The 15,391-nt window shown below is 37.5% G+C and overlaps 1 protein-coding gene and 1 long non-coding RNA gene across 4 annotated transcripts in view; one reads left to right on the top strand and one right to left on the bottom strand.

Moving 5' to 3' along the window:
• Positions 1-6,888, top strand: part of ACMSD (aminocarboxymuconate semialdehyde decarboxylase) — a 63,986-nt gene extending 57,098 nt beyond the window's left edge. For all 3 annotated transcript variants that reach the window (XM_010367505.2, XM_010367500.2, XM_010367511.1), the window contains 2 exons: positions 3,102-3,200; positions 6,606-6,888. In XM_010367505.2, coding sequence (XP_010365807.1) covers positions 3,102-3,200; positions 6,606-6,668 — 162 coding nt within the window. In that variant the 3' untranslated portion in view covers positions 6,669-6,888. The remainder of the gene's footprint in view (positions 1-3,101; positions 3,201-6,605) is intronic.
• LOC104665603 overlaps positions 1-15,391 on the bottom strand; it is a 52,146-nt gene that overhangs the window by 28,940 nt on the left and 7,815 nt on the right. The window lies entirely within an intron of this gene.

Genomic DNA, 15,391 nt, shown 5'->3' with positions numbered 1-15,391 from the left:
ATGATTCTATCCTTAGCCCTCCTCATAAACCTTGGAGGCCAGAAGTCAATGGAAGACAAATTTAAAGTACGGAAGGAAGGAAGGAAGGAAGGAAGGAAGGAAGGAAGGAAGGAAGGAAGGAAGGAAGGAAGGAAGGAGGAAGGAGGAAGGAGGGAAGGAGGGAAGGAGGGAAGGAGGGAAGGAGGGAAGGAGGGAAGGAGGGAAGGAGGGAAGGAGGGAAGGAGGGAAGGAGGGAAGGAGGGAAGGAGGGAAGGAGGGAAGGAGGGAGGGAGGGAGGGAGGGAGGGAGGGAGGGAAAGAAGGAAAGAAGAAAGAAAAGAAAGAAAGAGAGAGAGAGAAAGAAAGAAGGAAGGAAGGAAGGAAGGAAGGAAGGAAGGAAGGAAGGAAGGAAGGAAGGAAGGAAGGAAGGAAAGAAGGAAAGAAAAAGAAAGACAAATGTGGTCAGGAGTTTGAGGTCAGGAGTTTGAGACCAGCCTGGCCAACACAGCAAAACCCTGTCTCTACTAAAAATACAAAAAGTAGCCTGGCGTGATGGCACACACCCATGATCCCAGCTACTTGGGAGGCTGAGGCAGGAGAATTGCCTGAACCCAGGAGGCAGAGGTTTCAGTGAGCTGAGATTGTGCCACTCTACTCCAGCCTGGGTGACAAGAGTGAAACTCCGTCTCAAAAAAGAAAATGCAAGGGATCCAGAACAGCCAAACAATCCAGAAAACGAATAAAATTGGCACAGTCACATTCCCAACTTCAAAACTTCCTACACAACTACAGTAATCAAGCCTGCGTGGGACTAGCCTAAAGACAGATATAAAGATCAACTGACTTTCAACAAGGGTGCCAATACAATTCAGTGTGATAAAGAATAGTCTTTTCAACATATCGTAGTGATATGATATCCACACGTAAAAAAATAAATAAGTATAGTTGAACTCCTTCTTTACACCATGCAAATTAACTCAAAATGGATCAAAGACTTAAACTGAAGAACTAAAACCACAAACTCTTAGAAGAAACCATAGGTGTAAATCTCTGTGACTTTGGATTAGGCAATAGTTTCTTTGCTATGACACCAAAAGCACAAGAATCCAAAGAAAATAATAGATAAAGAAGACTTCATCCAAATTTAAAACTTTTGTGCTTCAAAGACAATACCAAGGAAGTAAAAAAGACAACTCACAGAATGGAGAAAATATTTGCAAATCATATATCTATAAGGCTCTAGTCTTCAGAACACACAAAGATCTCTTATAACTCAATGATAAAAAGATAACAAAATGGACATGAATGTACACAAGGGATCTTAATAGACATTTCTTCAAAGAAGAAATACAAATAACCAATAAGCACATGAAAAGATGTTCAACATAATTACTTATTAGAGAAATACAAATAAAAACTATAGTGAGATACCACCTCATATCTACTGAGATGGCCATAATAAAAAAGATGAATAATAACCAATGTTGGCGAGGATCTGGAGAAACTGGAACCCTCATACATGCTGGTGGGAATGTAGAAAGTTGCAGCCATGGTAGAAAATAGTTTCTCAAAATGTTAAACATGGACTTACCATATGCGCCAGCACTTCCACTCTTAGGTACGTATTGATTCAAGCAGCAACATGGATGAAACTTGAAAGCATTAAACTAAATGAAAGAAGGCTACATATTTATGTGATTCCATTTATGTGAAATGTACAAAATAAGCAATTCTGGAGACATGGAGGGTAAATTAGTGTTTTCCAAGGGCTGGAGGGAAAAGGACTGCTAATGGGTATAGGATTTATTTTGGAGGTGATAAAAATCTGTGGTTATATAAGATGAATAAAATATTTTTAAAACATTCTATAATTAGTGGAAATGATTACACAAACTTATGAATATACTAAAACCCATTGAATTATACACTTTAAAGGGGGTGAATTTTATGGTATGTGAATTGTATCTCAAAAAAAAGAAAAGGGGATCTTCTGACCCCCAAGCCCTAGTCCTCTTCCCTGTGTTTCTTAGATACCATCCCTGAAATAGACTGTATATATATCAATGTATATTTGTGGGTCTATAGGTCCCTTATTGAAAATAGAAATATAAGCATAGCAGACACATTGTTCTAGACTCTTTTTTCCTCTTTATAACTTCAAGATCATTCTTTACACTGTAACTTGGAGATTATTCCATTTCAGCATATGTAAGTATTCTTTATTCATTTTTATTTGGGGATATTCTATAATTTAGTTGGCTAGTCTTTTGCTGTTTCAAATAATGTTGCAATTAATTTCTTCGTATATCTTTCTAGCACAAGTGTATGAGTGGAATACATTTTGAGAAGTAAAATTTCTGGTTTGAAATTTTTTTATTTTATTTTGATAACTTGCCATTATTGATGTAATAATGTCTTTCTCACTTGATTATGAGTTCCTTGAGAAAAGGGACCATGTCTGTTTTGTTGACCAGGGTACATCTAGATTATAGCACACTGTCTGACATACTGCTTAATATATTTGTAGATTGACAAGCCTATGTGTTTTATTGTATAAAGTGTCAAATGGAAATTCAAAGCTATACTGTTCAAAAACCTATGATCTAGTTTATAGGAATTGTTTACAGGAATTGATCTAGAGACAGAGGATTTTCTCTTTTTTTTTTTTTTTTTTTTTTTTACTTTTTATCTAGTTATTTGATTTTTATTTTTCCTTTCCTACTCTGTTAATACTATGTTTTGGAAAATTGTGGAATCAATTGCAATGTATCATTCTAAGAAAGACAGAATCCCTTAATCTCATCTGAATATATATACATATATTTTAATAAATATCTACTTCTTATATTTCAGTATTCTATATTTCAGTTATTAAAAAGAGAGAATGGGGTTGATTTGCAACAAAGAGACCTAATAGTGACACCTGCTGGAAAAAAATGTCAGAATAAAATTTGAACCATTAAATCTTTTTAAAAATTTAGACCAGTTTTATTTTTCCATTAATCAGGAAGAAATATGTTATTTTATGACAGGAATGTTTGTAATAAGTAAATATAATTGTTTAGAGGAGGCTCTTTTATATTCTACAAAATTACAGAGAAATAATATATTTTCTTTTTTTAGGATAAAGTCATTTTGGGAACCGATTACCCCTTTCCATTAGGTGAGCTGGAACCTGGGAAACTAATAGAGTCCATGGAAGAATTTGATGAAGAAACAAAGGTATAATGTCATTTACTTCACGGGTTTATTACTGACTTTTCCTGCTCTGAGTTTGGTTTCAGAGCACTTTGATACATGAAAACAAAGAACAGAGGAACCATTACACTGAATTCCCTTAAACTATTACTCTATCTCCATAAATAGCTAAACTATTAAAGGACAAAAAAAAATGACAAAGCTGAAAGTCAGCCTAGTACAACTAAATTCATAAACCCAAGAAATTGTATAGAAGCATATAATAAAATATTCCTGCATGTTAGATGGATCATAAGAAAAATGTATAAATTTTTTCTATATTATTTGTTACAAATCTACCAATCTCAAAAGTTGTAATAACTCTAGTTGTAATGAAATAGTAATTCATTAGATAATGAAACTAAAGTCTCGATTAAAAGTACCCAAGGAATCAGATCCTTCAAGTAACTGGACTTCTTTTTTTTTTTTTTTTTTACCAGCGTTTGACTTTTAAGGCGGGTAGATAATACTAATATGTGCTATAATGCTACTATTACCTAGTCTACCCCTTAGACTCCTAAACCAAGATGAGTTTAAAATGAGATGCAGTGTCTTCAGGTTCCCTCTCCTTTGCCACTCCTTCCACACCCCCATCCTCCAAAAAAATAAGTCCTTCCTAAGACCTTCACTGCCCACCACTCCCAGAGGTCACGGATGGCCAAAAATAACAGCACGAGACTATATAAACTCTTAATAAATCTTACGAAAGTCTTAGTTGTAATCCTTTTGCATAATTCTTGTCTTTCTTCTAAACTAGAATCCAAGTTACCTTGAACTCTCTCTCCCTTAATCATTAAAGTTATTGTTCATCAAATCTTCTCAATAGGCTTAAAGCACATTAACAGATGCCAAGAAGAATTCATTCTTCAGTATACTAGTTACAAGTTATTAACTGGGAAACCTCAGACTATTTTACACAGAAAGTGTCCCCTTTGGCACTAAAAGTCTTGAACTGACCTACCGAATATTGTTAAATATTTACCTGCTTCCTTCCTAAAGTAGGAAGCTGTCGTAAAGACATTTTTGATTTTTTTTTTTTAAACAAGGTTGAAAATGAAAAACTTTCTATTAACCAAAATTAAACAGAAACCAGATGACCCCAAATATCCTGATTAAAAACTTAATGGAATAATAGTAATTATTATTACATGCCTTTTATTGTTTATTATGTGCTTATCACTTTCAAGTTTTTTTTATAATCTTGCATAAAGGCTTTATACTGACACACATTCACAATGACATTCTGTACAAGGTTACTCGTTGTAATGCTGTAATACTGAAAACAATCTTTAAGGGAATAGTTAAATAAATTTTAATATATCTACACAATGGAAATTACGCCACTATAAATAAATTAGAAATCAATTTCCAAGATATATTAAATTTTTAAAAGCAAGGTACAAAACAATTTGTGTAGTATACTTTCATTTGTAGATTGAATACATCTTTTGTGAAAAAGAATCTTTATATGCCTGGATATAAGTATTTGTTTATGCAGTATAAACATAAAATAGCTCTAGAACATAAACAGGAAACTGGTAACTCTGGGAAGAAAAAGGTAGTTAGATGGCAGTAGTGGAATGAAGTAGCTATCCATTTTATACATTTTGAATTTCAAACCATGCGAAGGTAAATACCACTAAAGACATTGAAAATAAAATACATAAATTCATTTGATAAGTACAACAACATTGGAAGGCACAGCAGTCCCCCCCTTATCCTCAGTTTTGCCTTCTACAGCTTCTCTTACCCCAGTCAACCACAGTCCAAAAATATTAAATGGAAAATTCCAGAAATAAACAATTCATAAGTTTTAAATTGCATGCCATTCTGAGTAGCATGGTGTAAGCTTACACACTGTCCTGCTCTCTCCAGCCCAAGATGTGAATCATCCCTTTGTCCAGTGTCTCCATGCTGTATCCACTCCCTCCCCATTAGTCACTTAGTAGCTATCTTGGTGATCAGATGGACTGTCGCCATATTACCATGCTTGTGCTCAACTCACCCTTATTTTATTTAATAATGGCCCCAAAGCACAAGTGTAGTAATGCTGGCAATTCAGATATGCCCAAGAGAAGCTGTAAAGTACTTCCTTTAAGTGAAAAGGGGAAAGTTCTCAACTTAATAAAGAAAGAAAGAAAAATTATATGTTGAGGTTGCTGAGATCTTACTTTGTAAGAATGCATCTTCTATCTATGAAACTGTGAAGAAGGAAAAAGAAATTTGTGCACAGTATATATAGGATTCTATATAGCATCCACAGACGGTCTTGGATAAGGGGGGACTTCTGTATACAGGAGATATAGATATCTTCATAGATAAGGGGGGACTGCTGTATACAGGTAGATGCGTTCTACCATGAAGATATGGAGAAAGAAAACAAGACTTGGGAGTTGAGTGACTTGCCAAAGGCAATATAACTGGTAGGTTATAGCAAACTGATGCGATCCCAAATCCCTTGACTAGAGGAGCAGGTCTCCATCAAATACTCTAAAGAATACATGGTACTAAGCTATCTTAAAAGATAAAGCACATGGTTCCTCCTGGCCACAATAGTCACTTCTGAAATGTTCCTCTAGAGGAGGATGGCCTAAGTATGCATTGGGGAAGAACTCTAAGATGTCCAGCCTCAAATCACCCACTTTTCAAGGTTGTGTAAGAACCCTGAAGTGGTCATAATATAGAAGGACACATTAATGGTATGGATGTCACACAACCCCATACATTTCTTCCATCCTCAGCTGCCCATACCTGTCCTTTGCAAGCTGGATAAACAAATTAGTTAGGGTATCACAAAGTTACTTCTTAAATCTCTTCTTTCGGCAGAGTTGATATAGTTTATAGCTGGGGAGTCCATTTCTTATGTGAAAATTTTAAGATGTACAGATTTGTACCCTCATCTGAGACCCTTCATTTATATCACTTCTCTTGCTCTGAAAAAGCTTAACTTGTATTTGGGGTCATGTGAAAACACCACCACATATGCCTAGCAGCTGGGGGATGGCTAGATGACTTCGGGGCGCCTTTTGCAGCCCTCTTGTCCCACAGACCTAACTGTACCTTTTCTCTGTATTTGCCTCCAAATGGTCTTAAGATTCAACCTGTTAGAGGGTCCAGTTTCCAAACAAGGGCACCTCCTAAAGAGGGCTCTCCCCTTTTTAAGTCTCTTCTCTCCCCCTACAATCAATCAAGTTTCAGATTTAGATTTCAAATAGCGGGGCAAAACATAGGTCAAGAGGATTTTGCTAAGAGATTCACTGTATAATCTGCTAATATTTTTCTCTCATATTGGGGAGCTAATTTTTTTTAAATCTGATCAATGTAGTACTCAAAAGTACTTAAAAAACAACCAATAATGCTTTAAAATAACATATTTTCTTTTCTTTTCAGAATAAACTCAAAGCCAGCAATGCCCTGGCATTTTTGGGTCTTGAGAGAAAACAATTTGAATGACTGAATTTACTACAATGGCAAACTTTCAAAAGGATATTTCATTTTTGTTTCTAAATATGTATCAACAGGTATTAACAAAATCCTATTTTGAACTGTTTTACTCAGAAATAGAATCTCCAAAATATCCTAAATTATTCATAACAAAAATTATTCATAAGTGTTTTCATTCTGAAAAGCTGTACTTTACTTCACGTGCAAATAAAAAATGATTTTCCCGGTGCTCTTTTAATTAATCTGGAGAAATACAAAATAAAATGTCATTAATGATTTATATGGAGAAAGATTCATCCTAGAGGGCTCAAGTAGGTTGTCCATTTTGAATAAAGGTATATGAATTGGACTCAAATAACCTGTTCCATCCACCTTTAATACCTACCATTAGCCCAGAACTGGGCTGGGAATGCTTCAGCCTCCACAAAATAAGTAACATATGGAATATTCATACTCAGGGAGCTTCCAGACCAATTAAGGAGGTAAGAGATGTTCATGGAATAATTACTAAGCTAAAACTTTGACTTTGAGTGTCAAAGAAGTTTTATTAAGAGGAATTCACTTTGTCTAAAACTGTGGAGCAGATCTTCACAGAGGGTGGAACATGAGAGTCCAGGAAATGAATAAGAAATTTTTAGGGTTAGAGGATGGGAAACAGGAAGGCAAAACTATGGGAACACAGCTGTGGTTTCAGATTGAATGAGACATCCATTTTAAAAGTTTTTGTCTATAAATTCACTTCTACCAGAAGCTCTTTTGATTTTAAAATATTGAGCAGAATGTATGAAGTTAACTATGGAAAGTTAATAGGGCAATACCAGGGTAGCCTTGTTTTACTCATTTCATTTACGGTCCCGCTTGGGCTGCTGAAAAGGAACTTGGTTCTGGGATGGGTGATGAACATCTATGGTTCATCTGCCTCTGATTGAATTTCAAAATCAAGCATGATTTTTCAAAACTACCCTCTTGCTTTGGATTCATTCATTCTTTTCCCTTCCATTCATCTAGAAAATCAAGAGTTGAGTATTGACATGTAATTTGTGCTGACCCCTTTCCAGAATAAAGATGAGATCTAATTCTTACTTCACTATGCTCACGCCATTATTTTCATTTTATATAGTTCACTGCCCCACCTCCTTCTCACCCCGCCCCCCACCATTTCTTTCTAGGACTTTACCCACCCACCACTCTGCTTATTGCTCCAATCTGCCCAAAAAGAAAAACAAAGTTGAACAAAGGAATAACATGAACTCTAGGTTATTTTTTCCTTCCCCAATCTTTGGGGGTAATGTTTACACTTTTTCAAATATTCTATATTTGAGTACTCTGAACACAGCATTTAATGATTGTTTTATTATAAAAAGGAACCCAATCACTTTATTCAATATTATACACACACAACACATGCAGAGTGAATCGATATATTCATATTCACATGTTTTCTATGTGCCAGGACTATAGGAATGTTCCAGGCACTGGGGGTATAGATGTCAAAAAACAAGATAAAATTCCTTCTCTGACAAAACCTACAATCTGAAGAGTGAGAAACATAAATAAGGTAAGAAAGAAGAAAAAGAGGAATAAAAGGAGGAACAGAAAGAGGAAAGAAGGAAGGAAATTTTTCTTATAGTGATAAACACTATGAAGAAATTAAAATGAAAATATGGTAGTGACTAGGAGAAAGACGGGGGTAAAACATTAAATTGTAGAGTCAGAGAAGACCTCTTTAAAGTGGACTTTCAACTGAGATTTGAATGATAGAACAGGGAAGAAAATGCAAAGGTTCTGAGGCAAGAAAGCTCGTGATGAGTCTGTGAGCAAGGAAGAGAGATAGGGGAGGAAGCCAAAAAGTTGGCTAGATCAGTAGATCATGGTCAAGGGTTGAGATTTTTTTTTTTTTTTTTTTTTTTTTTTGTGACAGAATCTCACTCTGTCACCAGGCTGGAGTGCAGTGGCGCGATCTCGGCTCACTGCAACCTCTGACTCCCTGGTTCAAGTGATTCTCCTGCCTCAGCCTCCTGAGTAGCTGGGATTACAGGCATGAGCCACCACGTCCAGCTAATTTTTGTTTTTGTTTGTTTTAGTAAAGACAGGGTTTCACCCTGTTGGCCAGGATGGTCTCGATCTCCTGACCTTGTGATTCTCCTGCCTTGGCCTCCCAAAGTGCTGGGATTACAGGCATGAGCCACCGCGCCTGGCCAAGATTGTTATATTGTTTCATAGGAAACCACTAAAGACTTTTTAATAGGTCTGTGACATGCTCGGACTTATGTTATTCTTTTAAAACAAACAAACAAAAAAATAGCAGGGTGCAGTGGCTTACACCAGTAATCCCAACACTTTGAGAGGCTGAGGCAAGAGGATGGCTTGAAGCCAGGAGACTGAGACCAGCCTGGGCAACACAGCAATCTCTACAAAAAAAAATTTTTTTTTAATTAGCTGGGTGTGGTGGCTCACTCCTGTAGTCTCAGCTACTCAGGAGGCTGGAGTGGGAGGATGGCTTAAACCCAGGAGTTCGAGGCTGCAGTGAGCTAGGATCATGCCACTGCACTCCAGCCTGGGTGACAGAGTGAGACCCTGTCTCAGAAAAAAGAAAAGAGAGGAAAGGAGAGGAGAGGAGAGGGGAGGAGGGGAGGGGAGAAAAAAAAAGAAAAAAGAAACCCATATACATTAACAGCTTTGTAGAGACTTATTAAAGGGAGTCAAGAAAGGAAGTTGGAGGCTGGGCAAGAAATGATGGTGACTCAGGCACAAATACAAGAATGGGGATCATGAGATTTGTTTGTAGGCAGAACTAACAGCATTTAATGATGGACTAAATGTGAGGAAGAGGGAGGAAGGAGAGGAAAGAAATCAAGGTTGACTCCTGGGTATGTGAATGTGAAGCGTGTGTACACATGTGCACACCATGCTTTTGTCAATCAGTCTCCTATATTTGGACATTTAAATAATTCCTAATGTTTTGCAATTACAAATAATACTGCAATAAAATTTGATTAATTTCGCAAATCATACATATGGATAAACTACAACTCTGATTGGATCAAAGATTTAACTCTAAAACATTAAACTATGCAGGTACTAGAAGAAAAGATGAGAGAATTGCTCTTTAATCTGGGTGTAAACAGGGTTTTCTAACTATGACTTTCCTAGGCACATAATCCTGGTGACATTTAAGCTTTGAGATGATTAATGATAGTTAATGGTGTTAAACTCATCCATACTTTAAACATAGGTGCTTTGATTCCCACGCTTTTCACTTGAACAGCTGGGTAGATTAATTACCATTTACCATAATGAGGAAGACTATGGGAGAAACAGTCTTGAGAGGAAAGAGAATCAACGGTTCTGTAGTTGAACTTGTTATATTTCAGACGCCTCTAGACATTTAAGTAGGAATGTCAAGTAAGCACTTGAATGTACTAGTCTGGAGAGTTCAAGAGACAGGCTGGGAAAAATCACCAGTATATAAAAGGTATTTAAAGAAATGAGACTGGATGAAATCACCTGGCGAAAAAGTAGAGCAGAGACGCAAAAGACCCTAGGCCTATTTCCTGGGATTCACTAACACTTAGAAGTTAGATGAAGGCTGTACAAAAATTAGCCGGGCATGGTGGCACGAGCCTGTAATCCCAGCTACTCGGGAAGCTGAGGCAGAAGAATCACTTGAACCCGGGAGGCGGAGGTTGCAGTGAGCCGAGATCGCGCCACTGCACTCCAGCCTGGGTGACAGAGCAAGACTCTGTCTCAAACAAAAACAAACAAACAAAAAAGTTAGATGAAGGCACCAGCTTTGTGCACAGAAGAATAGCCAGTGAGGTAGGAGGAAAACTAGGAAAATATACTCAGGAGTCAAGAACAGACAATGTTTCAAGAAGTCCTAACAGCTTTAGGCATACATACACACACACACACACACACACACACACACACACACACACACACTCAAAGCTACAATACTATGGTATTCAACATGAACCATATGCCTCAGATATAACTCAATCCCTTTATCCCAAAATTTAATTCCACTTTTTATAGTCCCAATCCTGATGAATGGCATCAACCAGTCACCTAATTCTTCTCCTTCACCCATATGAATACACCATTAAATCCAAAAGATTCAATCCATTTCATATCTTTTATTTCTTATCTGTTCTTTCCTCCACATGGCTTCCAACTAAATTCAGGTCGTCATCTCTCAGCAGGATATTGAAATAATCCCTTATTTGTACCCCAGCCCTGCCCCTTGGCTTAGTCTGGTACTACCCATCTTCTACCTTGGTGCCAGAGAAAAATGTCCAAAGTATGTATTTGATTGTATCACTTTCTCTGTTAAAATTCCTCAGGACCTAAAGTGGTGGTTTCTAGGCTTTGGGATTTCATTGCTCAGTAACACCCCCTTCAAAAAAACAAAAACAAAAACAAAATGTACTGCTATCTCTAACAGAGCACACCTCTCATTTTGAGTTGTGATTCCTATCTTCCTTCTAGACTGGATTTCCTTGAGGGATGACCTATGCCTTCATTTACTCATGCATTCAACAAAATTTATTCAGGACTTATTATGGGCCAAGAACCATGCTAGATTCTAAGAGTATGAAAAAAGCAAACATAGTTCCTGCCCTCAGTTGTGCTTATAACCTAGTTAGGGAGACATGTATCAAGTAAGCAACAAATCGATATAAAATTGCTACCACGACAGGAGCTATGGGGGAAAGGCGCACAGTGTGTAAAAAGCTTATTATAAAGGATTTGTACTAGTCAGAGTCACAGAAAGATTTTTCAGAAAAAAGTTTTGCTTGAGCTAGGATCTGAAAGCAAACAAGAGCTAAAAGGTTAAAAGGGAAGAGTATTCCAGGCAGAAGAAACAGGATAAATGAAAGCCTTGTGTCTGTGTAAGAAAACAGCCATTGTATGGCAAGAGTGACTCCATCTGGAAGGGGACTCACCATGATAACCGATGTTTGAACACAGCATACCAAGGTGTTCTGCAGCAAGGTCTTTAAGCAATGCCTGTAGCATATATAGCCGTGCATAAAGATGCTTATCTAACCTCCCCGGTAGTCATGAGTTTCAGCAAGAGGGTCTGAGATGTAATCAGCTGCACGTTTCTACCCTAAAAGCTTGCCATACAAAAGACACTTTCTGAACGGTGAATGCAGGGACCCCCCATTGCATGGCTACCCTAGATATCACTTCTGTTTGTCAGAGCCTATGAAATATTTCTTTCTGAGAAACTGAATTTGTCAGCCTCTTTCTTCAGCCTCTCACCTTCGGGGTGGGTTTGCATAGATCTGCTCACCATGGAACAGGCAGGAGAGAACACAGCAAGAAAGAAAACCACTGTGGCTGAAGATGACAAAGGAAGATATTCTTGGTAAAAAGTGACAAGATCATGTGAGGCCGTAAGTCAGTTGAGGAATTTTGTATATTGAAAAGCTGTGAGAACTCACAAAATGGGAGAAAATATTTGCAAACTACCCATCTGACAAGGGATTAAGAACCAGAATCTATAAAGATGCTCAAACTCTACAAGAAAAAAATTTAATAATCTGATTTTAAAATGGGCAAAAGATTTGGATAGACATTTCTCAAAAGAAGACATACAAATGGTAAACAGGTATATGAAAATGTCCTCAGTATAATGACTCATCAGAGAAATGCAAATCAAAACTATAGTGAGATATCATCTCACCCCAGTAAAAATGGCATTTTTCCAAAAGACAACCAATAACAAATGCTGGCAAGGATGTGGAGAAAAGGGAACGCTTGTCCACTGTTGGTGGGAACGTAAATTAGTACAACCACACCGGGTAACAGTTTGGAGGTTCTTCAAAAAACTAAAAATAGAGCTACTACGTGATCTAGTAATCCCACTACTGGGTATACACCCAAAAGAAAGTCAGTCAGTATATCAAAAGTATATCTGCACTCTCATATTTGTTGCAGCTGTGTTCACAATAGCCAAGATTTGGAAGTAACCTAAGTATTCATCAAGAGATGAATGGATAAATAAACTGTGGTACATGTACACAATGGAGTACTAGTCAGCCGTAAAAAAGAGTGAGATCCTGTCATTTGCAACAACGGATGGAACTGGAGGTCGTTATGTTAAGTGAAATAAGCCAGGCACAGAAAAACAAACTTTGCATGTTCTCACTTACTTGTGGGAGCAAAAAATTAAAATAATTGAATTTACAGACAGAGAGAGTAAAAGGATGATTACCAGAGACTGAAGTGGATAATGGGTTGGGGAATGGGAATGGCTAATGGGTACCAAAAGTAGTTAGAAAAAATGAATAAGACCTCATATGTGATAGCACAATACGTGACTATTATAGTCAATAATAATTTAATTATACATTTAAAAATAACTGAAAGTATATAACTGAGTTGTTTGTGACACAAAGGATAAATGCATGAGGGGGACAGATACCCAGTTTACCAAGATGTGATTAATATGCATTGCATACCTGTATCAAAATATCTCATGTAGCCCATACTACTATGTACCCACAAAAATTAAAAATTAAAAAAAAAAGAAAAACAAGAGTTGGAGGCAAAGAAGCATGGATTGGAATCTTATGGTCACAAGCCAAGAAAGGCCTAGAGTCACCAAAAGCTGAAAGAGCCTAGAAACAGATTCTCCCCAATAGTCTTCAGAGGGAGTACAGCCCTGCTGTTTTAGTCCAGTTTTCATTGCTCATAACAGGATACCTGAAACTGAGTAATGACTTCTTAGAGTTACGAAGGCTGAGAAGTCCCAGGTTGAGGGGCCACATCTGGTGATGGCCTTCTAACTGGTGGGGACTCTGCAGAATCCCAAGGTAGTACAGGGCATCATATGGCAAGGGAGCGGAATGTGCTAGCTCCAGTCTCTTCCTCTTCTTATAAAGCTACCAGTTCCATTACTGTGACAACCCATTAATCCATTAACCTATTAATCCATTCATGAGGGCTCTGCCCTCATGACCCAATCACCTCTCAATACTGCCACATTGGGGATTAAATTTCAACATGAGTTTGGGAGAGGACAATCATTCAAACCATAGTCCCTGCCAACACATTGATTTTAGATTTCTGGCCTCTAGAATTGCGAGAGAATAAATTTCTCTTGTTTTAAGTCAAAAAACAATACCAAAAGAAAACAAACAAACAACAAAACAACAAAGAAAAGCAATGAGAAGGTTTTTTAGTAGGGGATGGCATTAATTAGAGCTGTTCTGTTTTGTTTTTTTTTTTAAATCCTGCTCCTGCGGGATAGAATTCAATTTTGAAAAGATTCCTCTGGCAGGTTGCAGGACGGCAACAACTTGCAGGGGAGCTTAACTGAAACAGCTTGGGCCAAGGTGGTGGTAGTGTTGCTGGTGGAGAAGCATACGTAATAGACGCCAGAGATAATAAGAAGGGTCAACAGAAAGGCCTTGGTGATGGGTTAGATATGGGAGATGAAGATTAGAGATATCAAAGATGACCCCTGAGTTTCCGTCTTGCATAAATGGAAGTAGTGCCATTTTACTACAAGAGGCACAGAGAGAAGACCAGGTTGGAAGGGCAGGATTATGAGTTTAGTTTGGGGAAATACTGAATATTAATGCCTTTGAGACATACAAAAGGGAAAGTCGAGTGTGCAGACTTATGCAGTTTGAATTTCCTAGCACATAGTAACAGCTCCATTAGCATTCATTGGATAAATAAATAGTAAAATAAAAATAAGTAAACATTAAAAGCAAAAATAAGTAAACAGTAAAAAACAGTTTTTTCCTCCTAAAATGAGGAAAGAAAGGAACTGGAAATCAATCTTCACTGAGTATGTTGGGAATTCATGCAGTTCTGAGTGTAATCCAAATGGTGAGGCCTCACAAATTTGTGACTATCTACAATGACTTGAGTGTTCACTATCCTCGTGAGTCTTTCTCCTTGGCTCACCTGCCTAGTAAGCCCTTCTCCTTGGCTCATAGATGGATGTCTTCTCTCTGTGTCTTCACATGGTCTTTCCTCTGTACATGTCTACATCATGACTGACTCTTCTTCTAGGACACCAGTCATACTGGATTAGAGCCCACCCTAATTGACCTAGTATGACCTCATTTTAACTTAATTCCCATTTAAAAGAACCCGCATCCAAATATAGTCACATTCTGAGCTACTTGGAGTTAAGACTTTTGGGACACAATTCAGCCCATAACAAATGCCTTATGTATATTCACAAACCAATCTGGCAATGTCCATAACAGGGGTGTCACTTGGTGACAGCAGACATTCTTCTCAGATGCCATTAGCAGCAGCACAACGTTCTAAGGAAAGGTAAAGAGAATAACCTCCTCAGTACCATATTTGATTGCCTGGCCCGGGAACAATATTGCTTACACAGTGAATCTGCTCATAACACAGAATCTAGAAAAGTTACTCGGGAAAATCACCTTTTCAGCGTTTTATCTCCTTCCTTATCTACTGCAAGCACTTCTCCAAAAACAACCTTTTTAAAACACTCCCAACACTACCAGATTCCAAAGGAGAAACAACCACTCACAGCCATCCAAGCATCTTTCTCTTTTCCTTGTACAGTACCTTCTCCTATATCCCCTAAAAAGGAAGCCAGTACTGGCTCAGCTTAATTCATATTCCCCAACCAGAAAGCTTAAATCTGTATTCAACGTAATCACTTTAGATTAACATACCAAGACAAATACCAGCTTTAAATGTGTTTAACTTAGACCATTATGAAGATT

The sequence above is a fragment of the Rhinopithecus roxellana genome, chromosome 14, assembly GCF_007565055.1.
Source record: "Rhinopithecus roxellana isolate Shanxi Qingling chromosome 14, ASM756505v1, whole genome shotgun sequence".
NCBI classification, from domain to species: domain Eukaryota; kingdom Metazoa; phylum Chordata; class Mammalia; order Primates; family Cercopithecidae; genus Rhinopithecus; species Rhinopithecus roxellana.
The sequence above is the reverse complement of the archived record's forward strand: the minus strand, read 5'-3'. Positions and strand labels throughout refer to the sequence as shown.